Source organism: Anomaloglossus baeobatrachus, chromosome 5 (genome assembly GCF_048569485.1).
Source record: "Anomaloglossus baeobatrachus isolate aAnoBae1 chromosome 5, aAnoBae1.hap1, whole genome shotgun sequence".
Classification (NCBI taxonomy): Eukaryota; Metazoa; Chordata; class Amphibia; order Anura; family Aromobatidae; genus Anomaloglossus; species Anomaloglossus baeobatrachus.
Window position 1 is genome coordinate 536,907,382 of NC_134357.1, and position 15,112 is coordinate 536,922,493.

The 15,112-nt window shown below is 47.7% G+C and overlaps 1 protein-coding gene across 2 annotated transcripts in view; it reads left to right on the top strand.

Moving 5' to 3' along the window:
• The window catches only part of LOC142312183 (uncharacterized), a 133,702-nt gene that overhangs the window by 8,648 nt on the left and 109,942 nt on the right, over positions 1–15,112 (top strand). For both annotated transcript variants that reach the window (XM_075351084.1, XM_075351082.1), the window contains exons 2-5: positions 8,018–8,182; positions 8,312–8,491; positions 8,573–8,696; positions 8,776–8,873. In XM_075351084.1, the coding sequence (XP_075207199.1) occupies positions 8,105–8,182; positions 8,312–8,491; positions 8,573–8,696; positions 8,776–8,873 (480 nt within the window). In that variant the 5' untranslated portion in view covers positions 8,018–8,104. The remainder of the gene's footprint in view (positions 1–8,017; positions 8,183–8,311; positions 8,492–8,572; positions 8,697–8,775; positions 8,874–15,112) is intronic.

Consider the following 15,112-nt stretch of genomic DNA (forward strand, 5'->3'; position numbering starts at 1 on the left):
GAGGCAGCGTGTCAGTGGCGGAAGCAGTGACAGTGGGTCAGTGGTGGAGAAGGCTGTTGCGGTGAGTGTCCCTGTCTGTCCGCGGTCCGGGTTCAAATGATAGCGCCTGGAGCGGCTCATGCGCAGATGGAGCTCTCATCCAAGGGCTCCATCTGCGCACGCGCTGACTCTCGGAGCGGCACGTGCGCAGATGGAGCTCTCATCCAAGAGCTCCATCTGCGCATGCGCTAACTCTCGGCACCATCATTTGAAACTGGGACCGTGGACACACTGGGACAGCACACATAGAGTGGCAGCCAGCAGGCCACCCACCCACACAGAGAGGCAGCCAGTCTCCAGGAGAGAGAGGCAGCCGGCACCCGGCCGCCCACACGCAGCCACTGGCACCCGGCCACCCGAACGCATCCAGTCCCTGCACAGACAGCTCCCCCGGTAAGCTATATTCAGATTTTAGGATGCACCCCTCATTTTCCTTCCAAATTTTTGGGAGGAAAAGCGCGTTTTATAATCCGAAAAATACAGTAAATTTCTTGGACTTCCTTTTTACGTGCATGTATAAGGGACTCTTACCTGTCCCAAAAATGTCTCCCCTAATTGGTATCTCTGGGATACAGTTACCGGCTTTCCCTTAGCTCGCATTCTCCCCTTCATTTTTGTTCAGCCTTTCTGTTTTTCCCCAACCCCCACTCCCATACAATTCTACATTCTTGCAAAATAATACTTTTACCAAAGTGCTTTCTAAAGGAAAAATAGTTGGTAATTGTCATGAAATACGAGAGCATATATCGACATGTCATTTACATTCTGGATGTTAAAGAGAGAGGGAGGGAAAGAAAAAAAAAAAAGAGGAAGATTAGACGAGGCATGAAGATCAAAGCAATATAGAGAATCATACTACACTGGACGATCTCCCAATGTCCCGCTTCATCCCTTCCCCTTCTTCGGTCCACACCATGTCCCTCCGTTCTCTCCCATCCGTCCGCTAGTCCTGTCTTTTGGTGTTATATTTCCCGGCATTTTTCTCAGGTCTCCTCCTGGTTGTCGCCTCTTGACGCTTCAAGGGTTGTTTTCACATATTCAGCTAGATCTGGCGCCATGAAGGTTTTCGTGCCTCCTCCTGGTGCGAAAATCTTTAGGACTGCTGGAAACTGAAGGGCGAATCTCAGGGGTTGGACAAAATAATGGAAACACCTGGAAACATCAACAAAAGTTAGTTTAATATGGTGTAGGTCCACCTTTTGCGGCGATTTCAGCCTCAATTCTCAGAGGTATGGATTCATACAAGGTGTGAATTGTTTCCAAAGGAATTTTAGCCCATTCTGCAATTAAAACACCCTCCAGTTCTTTGAGTGATGATGGTGGCGGAAATCGACGTCTAACTTGAATCTCTAAAATCGACCATAAATGCTCAATAATGTTGAGGCCTGGGAATTGTGGGGGCCAGATGAGATGCTCAACTTCATTAGAATGTTCCTCATGCCATGCTTTAACAATTCTAGCTGTAAGAATTGGTGCATTATCATCCTGAAAGATGGCGTTCCCTTCGGGAACAGTGCTTGAACCATGGGATGCACTTGCTCGCCCAAAATGCCTAAATAATCTTGACTGTTAATTCTTCCATGAAGGGATATCATTGGCCCGGCGGATCTCCACGAAATAGCACCCCAGATCATCACAGAACCTCCGCCATGTTTTACGGTTGGGAGAAGGCAGTCTGGATGTAATGCTTCTTTCGGCTATCTCCAAACGTACACTCGGCCGGAATTCGGAAAAGGGTAAACGATGATTCGTCTGAGAATATCACGTTTCCACTGCTCGAGGGACCAATTCTGGAGGTTTCTACACAACTCTAAACACATAGACACATTTGTCATTGAGAGCAGCGGTTTTCTAATTGCAGCTCTTCCGTGGAATCCAGATTTATGCAGCTCCCGACGAACAGTTTTCATGGAAACTGGGTTCTGTAGGTCTTCATTGAGCTCAGCAATAATTTTTGGAGCCGTGGTCTTGCGATGCTCTCTGACAATTCACTTTAGAGTCTGACGGTCTCTAAAGTCTGACTGGACCTGTGCTTTGCTGTGGACGTTTTTCCTTCTCTTTCAAATGCAGTCATTACTTTTGAGACAGTACCTCTTGACACGCCAAGCATTCGGGCACTTTCTGTTACACTAGCACCTGCCATACGAGCACCAACAATTTGGCCTCTTTGAAAATCCGAGAGGTCTGCCATTGATATCAGGTTCTCATCAATGTTCTTACAATTCTGCAAAACAAACAGTTAATTTACATACACATATCACATAACACAAATAATCAACTACAAAACATTAACATATGTCACGGTTTGCATGTTTATAACATGTTCGAAGATTATGATGCCAAAACGTTAGGTGTTTCCATTATTTTGCCCAACCCCTGTTTTCGTGCCTCCTCCTGGTGTGAAAATCTTTAGGACTGCTGGAAACTGAAGGGTGAATCTTATCTTCTTTTTCACCATGTCTGAACAGAGCTCGCTGAATGCTCTTCTTTTTTTTGTTACTTCCACTGAGTAATCATTGAATATTAGGATTTTATGTACTCTTACAAAAATTGGAGCCGTTGCTTTCCTGTACTTCTGTAGCACATTGACCTTGTCAGCAAAGTCCAAAAAGCGTGCAATAGCAGGTCTAGGTCTTAAAGGGGCCTCATTCTGCTTTTGAGCTGGTGGACCGACTCTGTGTGCTCTTTCAATCTTTAACCCCTTCACCCCTGGCCACTAAAACACCCTAATGACCGGGCCATTTTTTGCAATTCTGACCAGTGTCACTTTGACAGGTTATAACTCTGGAACGCTTCAACGGATCCTGGCGATTCTGACATTGTTTTTTAGTGACATATTGTACTTCATGTCAGTTGTAAATTTAGGCCGATACTTTTTGCATTTATTTGTGAAAATTTAGGAAATTGTGCGAAAATTTTGAAAATTTCGCAATTTTCAAACTTTGAAAATTTATGCCCATAAATCTGAGAGATATGTCACACAAAATAGTTACGAAATAACAGTTCCCACTTGTCTACTTTACATCAGCGCAATTTTTGAAAGAAATTTTTTTTTCGTTAGGAAGTTAGAAGGGGTCAAAGTTCATCAGCAATTTCTAATTTTTCCAACAAAATTTACAAAATAATTTTTTTACGGACCACATCACGTTTGAATTGACTTTGAGAGGCCGAGGTGACAGAAAATACCCAAAAGTGACCCCATTCTAAAAACTGCACCCCTCACACTGCTCAAAACCACATCCAAGAAGTTTATTAACCCTTTAGGTGCTTCACAGGAACCAAAGCAATGTGGAAGGAAAAATGAAAATTTTACTTTTTAACACAAAAATGTTACTTTAGCCATAACATTTTCATTTTCACAAGGGAGAAAAGAGAAAGTGCACCCTACAATTTATTGCGCATTTTCTCCTGAGTACGCTGATACCCCATATGGGGTAAAAATCAATTGTTTGGGTGCACGGCAGAGGTCGAAAGGGAAGGAGCACCATTTGAATTTTTAAATGCAAAATTAGCTGCACTCATTAGCGGACGCCATGTCGGGTTTGAAGACCCCCTGAGGTGCCTAAACAATGGAGCTCCCCCACAAGTGACCACATTTTGGAAACTAGAGCCCTCAAATAATTTTTTTAGATGTTTGGTGAGCACTTTGTACACCTGGGGGCTTCACAGAAGTTTATAACGTTGAGCTGTGAAAAGGAAAAAACATTTTTTACCACAAAACTGTTGCTTCAACTAGGTAGCTTTTTTTTTCACAAGGGTATCGGGAAAAAATGCAACATAAAATGTATTGTCCATTTTCTCCTGAGTACGCAGATACCTCATATGTGGTGGACACCAAATGTTTGGGCACACGGCAGAGCTCGAAAGGGAAGGAGCGCCATTTGAATTTTTGAACGCAAAATTAGCTGCACTCATTAGCAGACGCCATGTCAGGTTTGAAGACCCCCTGAGGTGCCTAAACAATGGAGCTCCCCCACAAGTGACCCCATTTTGGAAACTAGAGCCCTCATATAATTTTTCTAGATGTTTGGTGAGCACTTTGAACACCTGGGGGCTTCACAGAAGTTTATAACGTTGAGCCGTGAAAAGAAAAAAAAAATGTTTTACCACAAAACTGTTGCTTCAACTAGGTAGCTTTTTTTTCACAAGGGTATCGGGAAAAAATGCAACATAAAATGTATTGTCCATTTTCTCCTGAGTACGCAGATACCTCATATGTGGTGGAAATCAAATGTTTGGGCACACGGCAGAGCTCGAAAGGGAAGGAGCGCCATTTGAATTTTTGAACGCAAAATTAGCTGCACTCATTAGCGGACGCCATGTCAGGTTTGAAGACCCTCTGAGGTGCCTAAACAATGGAGCTCCCCCACAAGTGACCCCATTTTGGAAACTACAGCCCTCAAATAATTTTTCTAGATGTTTGGTGAGCACTTTGAACACCTGGGGGCTTCACAGAAGTTTATAAAGTTGAGCTGTGAAAAGAATTTTTTTTTTTTTACCACAAAACTGTTGCTTCAACTAAGTAGCTTTTTTTTCCACAAGGGTATCAGGAAAAAATACACCATGAAATTTATAGTGCATTTTTTCCTGAGTACGACGATACCTCATATGTGGTGGAAAGTAATTGTTTGGGCGCATGGCGGGGCTCAGAAGAGAAGGAGCACCATTTGACAGCAAAATTTGTTTGAATCATTAGCGGGGATACCATGTCACGTTTGGAGACCCCCTGAGGTGCCTAAACAATGGAGCTCCCCCACAAGTGACCCCATTTTGGAAACTAGACCCCTCAAGGAGTTTATCTAGATGTTTAGTGAACAGAAGTTGATAATGTTGAGCCATGAATACAATTTTCTTTTGTTTTACCACAGAACTGTTACTTGAACCAGGTAGCTTTTTTTTCACAAGGGTATCAGGAAAAAATGCACCATAAAACGTATTGTGCAATTTCTCCTGAGTACGCAGATACCTCACATGTGGTGGAAACTAATTGTTGGGCGCATGGCGTGGCTCAGAAGAGAAGGGCACCATTTGGCAGCAAAATTGGTTGGAATCATTAGCGGACGCCATGTCACATTTTTAGACCCCCCCTATGGTGCCTAAACAGTGGAGCTCCCCCACAAATTACCCCATTTTGGAACTAGACCCCTCAAGGAATTTATCTAGATGTTTAGTGAGCCCCTTGTACCCCCAGGGACTCCACTGAAAGTTGATAACGTTGAACTGTGAAAATTATTTATTTTTTTTTTAATTTTTTTTTTATATTTTTGCAGCAACAAGGTAGCTTTTTTTTTTTCTTTTTACAATGGTATCAGGAAAAAATGCACCATAAAACGTATTGTGCAATTTTTCCCGAGTACGCAGATACCTCATATGTGGTGGAAATCAATTGTTTGGGTGCATGGCGGGGCTCAGAAGACAAGGAACGCCATTTGACTTTTCAAACGCACAGACGCAGTGCACGGTGGCACGGTCGGATGAGATACAAAAAGCGCTGGGGATACGGAAAAAAAAAAGTCACGCCAAAAATTGAGCAGGGATGCTGATCCGCGCTCAGCGGGACGCACGGACAGATGCGATACTTTTTTTTCCGTATCCCCGACGCTTTTTGTATCGCATCAGTCCGTGCGTCCCGCCGAGCGCTGATCAGGGATGCACATAACGGATCGGCATCCCTGCTCAATTTTTGGCGTAACTTTTTTTTCCGTATTTCTGATGCTTTTTGTCCTGCCGAAAACTGACCACGGATGCAGATACGTTATCTGCATCCCTGATCAGCGCTCGGCGGGACGCACGGACGCATGAGGTGTAAAAATGGACAGGGGATAGAGGAAAAAAAAGAAAAAAAAAAGTTATACTCACAGTACCCAGAGGATTAGCAGGAGGAACAGCTTTACAGGAGCAGCAGGCAGGAAGTTGGACAGCTCAGCAGAATGACCCAGCGATGGAGGCAGATGTGATCGGGCCAGTGAAGACCTCGGAGGACCCCTCCGGTGAAGACAGGTAAGGGGACGTCGGGGGGACAGCAGAGGGGGAGAGGGAGAGCAGAGGGGGAGAGCAGAGGAGGAGGGAGATACCGGAGGAGCTGCAGAATAGAGATCACGGGGGAGGCCGGCAGATTGGGATGTCGGGGGGCAGATTGGGATGGCGGGGGGCAGATCGGGATGTCGGGGGGCAGATCGGGATGTCGGGGGGGCAGATCGGGATGTCGGGGGGGCAGATTGGGATGTCGGGGGGGCAGATCGGGATGTCGGGGGGCAGATCGGGATGTCGGGGAGCAGATCGGGATGTCGGGGGGCAAATCGGGATGGCAGGGGCCATTACGGGAGCGCGCAGGAGCAATCACAGGAGCGCGCAGAGGCTGCAAGGTGAGCACAATACTCACCGCTCCTGCTCCACGTGACAGCAGCGGCAGCAGCAGCGGTGGCGTGGTACCACTAGTACCAGCCAGTGCTGCACGCTGCAGACATGTTGGGGGAGGGTCCCCAGACCAGCACAGGCCTGGGTAGGGCGGCCACCAGCAAATCAAACCTCCCCACTGCACACTATTCGGAGCGATTGCGCATCATAGCACGGTCGCTCCAATCAGTGCTGCAGGGGCTGGCGGCGGCATGTTTGAGATCCACCTATGATCTGCTGTACCTGCTACGGCATCTCATAGCCGGATCTCACAGTATCGCACTATTTCCAGCATTATTTTTACCGAAATCAGTGCAAAAGATGTGGTTGGCAGTTCAGATTTGAACAGCCAATCACATCGATCGTCGATGGGGGGTGGCGATGCCACCAACCACTGGGGTGAAGCAAAGGTCCCCTGCTGTAAGAAACAGCAGGGGACGTCATTTGAAAGCCGTTGCTATGGCCACGGCAATCAAATGAACTTTAGGCAGTAAAAATACGTCCCTGGTCGTTAAGTCACGTTAAAATAGGACGTAATTTTACTGCCCGCGGTCGTGAAGGGGTTAATGGGGTTTTCAATCCCAGGGCTGCTGGCAAATCCTCTCCAAAGATCCCCATTAGTTGTGCCGGGGTAATGGATTCTGTAAGACCTATAATCCTCAGATTATTTCCCTTGGACCTATTTTCTAAATTCTCTACTTTATCCAGTAGTTGTTGGCTTACTTTTGTAACTTTTGCAAGTTCTGATTTCAGTTCGTCCACCTCATTTTCTGCAGCATTGATTCTAGTTTCTGCAGTGTCCAGCCTTGCAGCCTGTTGTGAGATGGAAGCTTGCAGCTTCTGGAGGGCTTCAGCAACTGTCTGCTCTAGCGATTTCTTTAATTCTGGGGCCAATTTATTTGCAACCTCTTCTGCCAGTGATTTACATTGCATTTGGCTCTCAGTCACATTACACTGGTTATCCTACACCCTTTGTTTGCTGGGAGACTGTAAGCTGCAGGAGCGTCTCTGCCTGCGTGCTGTGCTGCCTCTGCCATCTTATGCCTGAGGTTTCTTTGGGCTCTAGGGGATTGTGTAACCTTGGTCCCGAGCTTCTGCACAAATCTCTCCATAAAAGCTGGAGAGGTCACCGGAGGGTCTCACCCGCAGATGAGGAGTATGTTTATTTGTTTTTAGCGCAGGAGGCACGGGGAGCAGGGGCAGAATGTGGAGCTCTGCTTACCCTCTGTCGACCATGCGCACGCCGGAACCGGAAGTCCGCTCTCTGTCTTTATCAAGAATGGAGGATGTTCTCTTTCTTTTTTCCTAAAACTGATAAAAAAAAATTCACTGAAAACCATTTTTATTATTTTTCGTGTTTTTTTTTTTTTTTGATGAGTGAATTGTCTGAGGGGGTACTTAGCTCAGTTTAGCCTATTGCGGTAGTTGAGTAGATGAGTGAGAAGCGGAGACCCCTTTACTATCACATCTGAGTGACGAGTGCAGCGAGTAGCCGGAGTTTATGACATTCCAGTTTTTAGAACCTGAGAATATAACATCTACACCTTCTATCTCCTTATATGTTTCCTTTTATTATCTCCAGCAATTGTCTTATTACAATACAGTATCGGATATTGGATCCTCTCAGCGAAGATCTTCTATAGATAAGGCAATTTTGACCTTTTCAAGGATGGATGTGGACAGGGACAAGATGGCAGAGAAGATATTACACCTCACCCTAGAGATCCTCTTCCGGCTTACTGGAGAGGTGAGAGATTCTGATGACGTCACATTACATCATTCTTATCTATGGGAATAACAGATGGACAGAACTGGAGAGGTGAGGACTCTGGAAATGTCTGTAATGAGATTTATTAATGTGTCTCTCCATAACCAGGATTACACAGTAGTGAAGAAGACCTCTAGTGAGCACTGTCAGGTGCCTGTGTCTGAGGGATGGGGAAGACCCCTGAGCCCAATCACGGGGCCTTCACCTCACCCCCCGATACATGAGGACATCAATGAGCTGAAGATCCTAATACTCGCCTACAAGATGATTGAGCTGCTGACTGGAGAGGTGACACTGCTGGGAATGCTGGGACATTATACAGTAACGCTATGAAGGGATCGGGGGTGACGGTATCATTGTATGTGTCAGGTTCCTATAAGGTGTCAGGATATCACTATCTATTTCTCCATGGAGGAGTGGGAGTATTTAGAAGGACACAAAGATCTGTACAAGGACGTCATGATGGAGGTTCCCCAGCCCCTCACATCACCAGGTAATAGACAGGACTAAATATACACGGCCTATAATTATTTGTATGTAAAGAATTCAGTCCCTGTATGTGTTTCCTCCAGGTCTATCCAGTAAGAGGACAACACCAGAGAGATGTCCCCATCCTCTTCTCCCACAGGACTGTAAACAAGAAGATCCCAATGTTCCTCAGGATCATCAGGTAGATGGAGAGAAGGTGTCATGAAATCTCCCTATGATGTTTAGACGGCTGTGAAGGTCTTGTGCTCAGTCTTGTTTTTTCCTCAGTATTATTTATTTTATACTTGTGTGATAAGAACGGTGGAAATGGCAGGTTTATAGCTTATCCGGTCTGATGGGCGTCCTCCTTTTAGCGTCTGTTCCACCTCCCTGTTCATAAAAGTCCTATGCTGTGCCCACACTAGGGAAGAGCAAAATGCATCTGTGCAGCTGGTGAGTCTACTGGGCAGGCGCGAGACTTCATTCAGCTATTTTGGTGATGTAGGTTACATCATCTACATCAATCAGAGAAGAGAAACGGATGCCATGAGGAGGACGCCCATTAAACCTGACCAGCCTCATTTAAATACAGCGCAGAACCAAATTGTTGTGGCATTTGTTGAGATTCTAAAAAAAAACTGGTGACCGGTTCTTTATAAAGGCGTCTTAAAGTATCCTTTTAGTACATTCGTTTTTGTGACCTGGGAAGGCAACTACTCTTGATGTAGACTATCCCACAGATCTATTGTTCTTTTGTTAAAGGGAAGGTGTCGTCCAAAAAAAAAAATTTTCAATAACTGAAAAAATGTAAAGTATTAATGTTTTAATGTTTTGTTTAGATATTAATTGTTTTTAATTGAGCAAAATATAAAAAAAAAAATAAAAAGATTGATATTTTCAACTGTTAAACACTAGGGGGAGCAGCTTCTGAAATCCTACAGAAATCTTACTGTAGAAATAGCCTGGATTACAGCTGCAGTAAAAGTGGGCAGAATCTGCTCTCCTGTGTGTGATGTCACAGCTCCCCCTCCCAATCTGGGTGTTTCCAAGGGATAACAGAGAATGTAATTTAGGATCACAGTGCAGACCCATTTTGCTGGCGACCAAAAATATCTGAAGTGTCACCAAGGACAGCAGGAGTATCACACAAGACAGGATTAGATACCCAGCTCAGCAGGCAGTATCACACAGAAGAGGATTAGCTACACAGCTCAACAGACAGTATCACACAGGTATAGGATTAGCTACACAGCTCAGCAGGCAATATCACACACAGGATATGATTAGATACAGCTCAGCAGGCAGTATCACACAGGAGAGGATTAGATACACGGCACGGGGGGTGTCATTGGAGACAGTAGCAGCAGCGGCGGGGGAAGGGGCGCCATTAATCACGCACTGCTCTGCATGCACGCTCGGGTCCGGGGCTTCTGCTGCTGCTGTTCGTTGGCTCGAGCGGTGGACCGGACCCTGGGACTCGAGCAGCACTCCTCACCCGTGAGTGAAATGGGGATAGTATGGTTAGGGAGATTGTTCGTGACGCCACCCACGGGTCGTGGTGATAATGGCACCACCGCTGCTGGTAACGGGGATCCCGGGAGAGATGGTAGGGTGCAGTTGAGATGTTGTCCCCTCCGTGGGCAGGGGTTGGTGATCCCGGGGCCCGATGGTGTAACGGGGGAGGCAGGGTTGGTGAGGTGCAGGGTTGCAGGGACAGTGCGACGCGGTGCCGGACGGCACTGGTGTACTCACTCAGACAATCACTGACAGAATCGTAGGTAAACCAAAACGGCCGGATGGACGGGTCCCGCAGCCGGCTGCAGTGTTGTTGTTGTGCTCTCCCCGGACGGCTGATGGTGGCTGTCTTTCCCTGCACCTTTGAGAATGTTCTTTACTTCTGTGGTTGCCTACCGGTAGTCCGCTCCCCGGCGTATAAGTGCCGTAGGAGCCCGTATTGCCCGCAGGCGCTGGCCCTTGGATCTCTAGCCTGTGGCGGTGGCTGTATATCCTCTCTGGGTGGACGGTTGCCTTCAATCGGGACTTTAGTAGTTGAGAAACCCCTGCGGTTCCTATCACATTCGGATTTGACTATTGACGGCAGCTCCAAGCCTGGTCGGGGTCCGATGGCCCTGCCTGTGTGCTTAGCTTCACTCCGTTCCCCGGTCCGGTACCGGTGGGCCGACGCCTGACCCCGATCCTTATGGCTCTGCGTGCGGAGTTCCACCAACTCCTGCAGACGGCCACCACCATCTGCCAACCTTGCTGTCAGTGCCTGGGCTCCAACCCAGACACTTCAAGTGCTCACTCCTCTCACTTTCACCTCCAAGACTGAACTGTCACTTTTCCCGCCTCTAGGCCTGTGAACTCCTCAGTGGGTGGGGCCAACCGCCTGGCTCCGCCCCACCTGGTGTGGACATCAGGCCCCAGAGGGAGGCAACAAGGGTTTTTGGTTTGGCTGATGTAACTGCCTAGGGTGGGGGTGTGTGTGTTGGTATGTATGTGACTACCTGGCTAGTCCAGGGCATCACACTTGCAGCAACTGCAGCAAGGAGAGTGGGGGGGTGTCATTGGAGCATTGGAGACGGTAGCAGCGGTGGCGGTGGGAAGAGGGGCGCCGGTACTCACATGCTCTGCATGCACATGCACACAAACACACAGCTCTGCTGCATGCACGCCAGGAGCGGCGGGGGGGGAGCGAGGCTGGGTAGAGCGGCGGGAAGGGGTGTTATTGGAGGCAGTAACCGCGGGGGGAGGGAAGGCGGTCCGGCGTCCCGTACTCACACATCCTGGTGGTTGACAGGGGTAAAGTGGAGCAAATAGCATACGCTGTGAGCTCCACAATGATAGCGCTGATCTCCTCCCTCTGCTGTGATCTGTACAGCCCAGGGGGCGCGTCCAGGTCACAGCAGACGCCTTCTCTAATGTTACTAAATGGGGTCAGAGCCCGACTATCAGAGTCTATGCCCAGGGGGCTTCCATAAAGGAGGTAAGTAACTCGTTACAAACACCAAATCCAAGATAGCAGCCCCCAGTGCCTTCAGTAAAATTAGAATTAAATAAAAACTAAATAAGCAGTGATTTTAATTTTGTATTAAAAATACTTGATATCATAATCACTATTTTTAATACAAAAATAAAAAAACGCGCCACCCTACCTTTAACGAAGGTTTGTCTGCTCAGTAGATTGAACCTACCTTTGTCATATTGAGGGAGTTTTACATGAAACGGCTTTTTACCATACTTTTTTTTTGTATGGGCCATGTATGTACTTGTAACGTGGAGCAGGGTGGTAGTCGTGGGCGAGGAAATAGTCTGTCGCACCCCGGCACGCTACATGAAAATGTAGGTCCTGGCTAGGTGTGTGGGGTTTCACTCCAGAGGGTATATGCATTTTCAGGCCGCATGTTGCCGGTGGTTTTGGCTGGCCAGGACCTGATGGTACACAGTTCATTGAGGGAGACCACAAGTTCATAAAAAACATTGCTTTACTGAACGTTAACTTGGTAACAACAACATACATAAGATGGCAGACACAAATCTTCTTGCACATTTCAATACCACAGAGGATCATTAGGCACACAATCATTTTAGTCGTTCCAACCTCCATAAGGCCTTTTTTTCCCTTCACTATCCAGCCTGGCACCACATCACAGTCCTTGGAAGTCATTCTCCTCCTCAAGCAGTCCCACGTCTATTCCCTCCTAGAGGTATCGCCAATATGGCTGGACCAAACTATAAGCTACTGAAGACGTCTCGGGGACACTCGCTTAAGGCTAGGTTCATATTTCCGTTGTTTTGCATCAGTCACATTCGTTGCTTGACGCTTGTGACTGATGCGTTGTACAACAGATGACAAGAATAGAATTCATTGTCGGACTCCGTTGTAAAAGAGAGAAGGATCAGCTGATCGTTCACAATAGCCGGCCAGCTTTTAAGAGCGAACAGATGATCTCCCGGCGGCCGGCTAATGAGACCGATCAGCTGATCGCTCACATCAGTCGGCCGCCGAGAATGTGTGCGGACGGCGGAGTGCGAGGTGGGCGGAGCCGAGCGGGGCCATGTGTGCGGGCGGTGGAGTATTTACACACAGTTTGTCCAAGTCACCCTGTAACTTTTTTGAATCATATTTTTTTTTTTCTTAAACTTTTTTTGTATAAACCAGTACAAAATGCAAAAACACATCCCTCCCCTAACTCCCTCTCCCCTTTGAAACCAATGCAATGAATACAATGACATTGCCAAAAATTATTGGTTTGCCAAGACTTGGATACAAAGCATATTAGAAACAAAGGTTGCCCACATCAAACCTATATAGTACATACAATGAATCAGACAAATCAGAGTATCCACACATTTTAAAATGAGCCCCTAAACAGGTATATAGGCCCTTCTTGTACACCATATCCCTTCTACTCAGGTTAGACCTGGTAATAGAGCTGGTCCATGTCAAGGTCAGTGGTGCTAAATTCGGGGCGTCTAACCGTGGAGCCCAGATATCCTCAAATATCTTGTAGACCTTTCTTCTCTGGTACACATATTTCTCCAATCTAAGGATATTATTCAGATGATAAACCATTTCTATAATAACCGGTGTTTTTCCAGTATGCCGCTATGATTTTCCGCGCCTGGTATAGAATATGTGTGTGGCGCCCTGGACAAGCCAGGGGCCACAGAGCACAACACCCACACACTCCACACTCCCGGTCAGGCACACCGAAGTCAGACACAAACCCTTGTTGCCTTCCTCCAGGGGCTGATGTTCACACCAGGGGGGTGGGCCAGGCGGTTGGCCCCGCCCACCGAGGAGTTCACAGTCCTGGAGGCGGGAAAAGCAGGCAGATAGAGTTTTGAGGTGAATGAGAGAGGAAGGAAAGTGGTAGTGGAGCAACTATCTGACAGCGTCCGGGTGTGTGGCCCGGGCGGTGCAGCAAGGTTGGCAGACGGTGGTGACCGTCTGCAGGAGTGGCCTATCATAGTCTACCGTAAGGACCGTGGACGGGCGGTGGCCCGGTGGTACCGGACCGGTACACAAAGAGAAGTCAGCACCATCTGGCAGGGGCTTACGGACCCCGGCAAGGCTAGGAGTCGCCGTGAATTTGCCAAATCCGTCAGCGAAGGGAACCTCCTGGGTTTCCCAGCAGCCAAGTCCCGACAGAAGGCAACAGTCCAACCGTGAGAGGGAAACACAGCCACCGCCAAGGCTACCGTTCCCAGGGCCAGAGCCTGCGGGCAAAAGGGGCTCCTCCGGCCCACATCCAAGCTGGGGAGCGGGTTACCGGTGGGAACCCATTGGAACCGTTTACCGTACATAGGTGCAGGGAAAGGCAGTCACCATCAACCTGCCGGGAGAAACAACACCGCAGCCGTCTGTGGGACCCGTCCATCCAGCCGTGTGTTTTACCGAGAACTGTGTCCTCATCATTGGCTGAGTGAGTACCACCGTGCCGTGCGGCACAGCGCTGCCCCCGCGACCCTGCACCTCGCCAGGCCCCGTAACCCACCTGCCATCCATCCCTACCCCCTCACCGGGCCCCAGGACAACCAACCCCCTACCCACAGAGGGGAGAACTAACAACAAAGCTGCTCCCTGTCACCGCTCCCAGGATCCCCGTCCAGAGCAGCGGTGGTGTTACCAATATCCCCACAACCGTGGGTGGCGTCACGGACAATACTCAAATCCCCCACAATCAAATCCCACCCTTTTCACTCACGGGCGAGGAGCGCCGCTCGAGTCCCCGGGATCCGGCCCACCGCTCGAGCCACCACCGAGCAGCGGCAGCAGCAGCAACGGCCGGACCCGAGCAGTGGGAGAGCGCAGCGTCCCCCTCCTCCGCCCGCGACATGTGCAATGGCTATCCTGTTACTGTCTTGAATTTGAATTTCAGCCGTGTAACTCAGGACACTTGTCAAAGGACTTGGATCTATCTGACAATCATAGATCAAGCTTATCAAATCAATTATAACAACCCAGTATCTCCTTAAATGCTTGGTAATTCCGCGAGATGTATCAGATTTGCATCCGGGGAAGTACACTTCCAGCAAAACAAATCTAGTTTCACCCCTAGTTTAAATAAAAATAACGGGGTCCTATATACCCTAAATACCAGGAACACTTGGGAGAGTCTATGTGCTTCACTAACAGAGATCAGGTGAATGTTTTTTATTATTGCATCACATATTTCCATGCATATAGGACCTACATCTTTCTGCCACTTCTCCCTAAGTGGGCAAGCTTCTGTTCTATATTTGGCTTCCTGTAGGTACATATAGTATAGAGAGACTGCACCCTGTGTTGCTCTACCGGTAATAGTTTTGTATTACTAGCCTGTTCTTCACATGCATGCCTAAATTTGTAGATATTGGAAGAACCTGTTGTTTGGTATATCAAGTTCTTCTCTAAACTTCTCAAATGTTTTAAAGCCATCTTCATCATATAGTTGG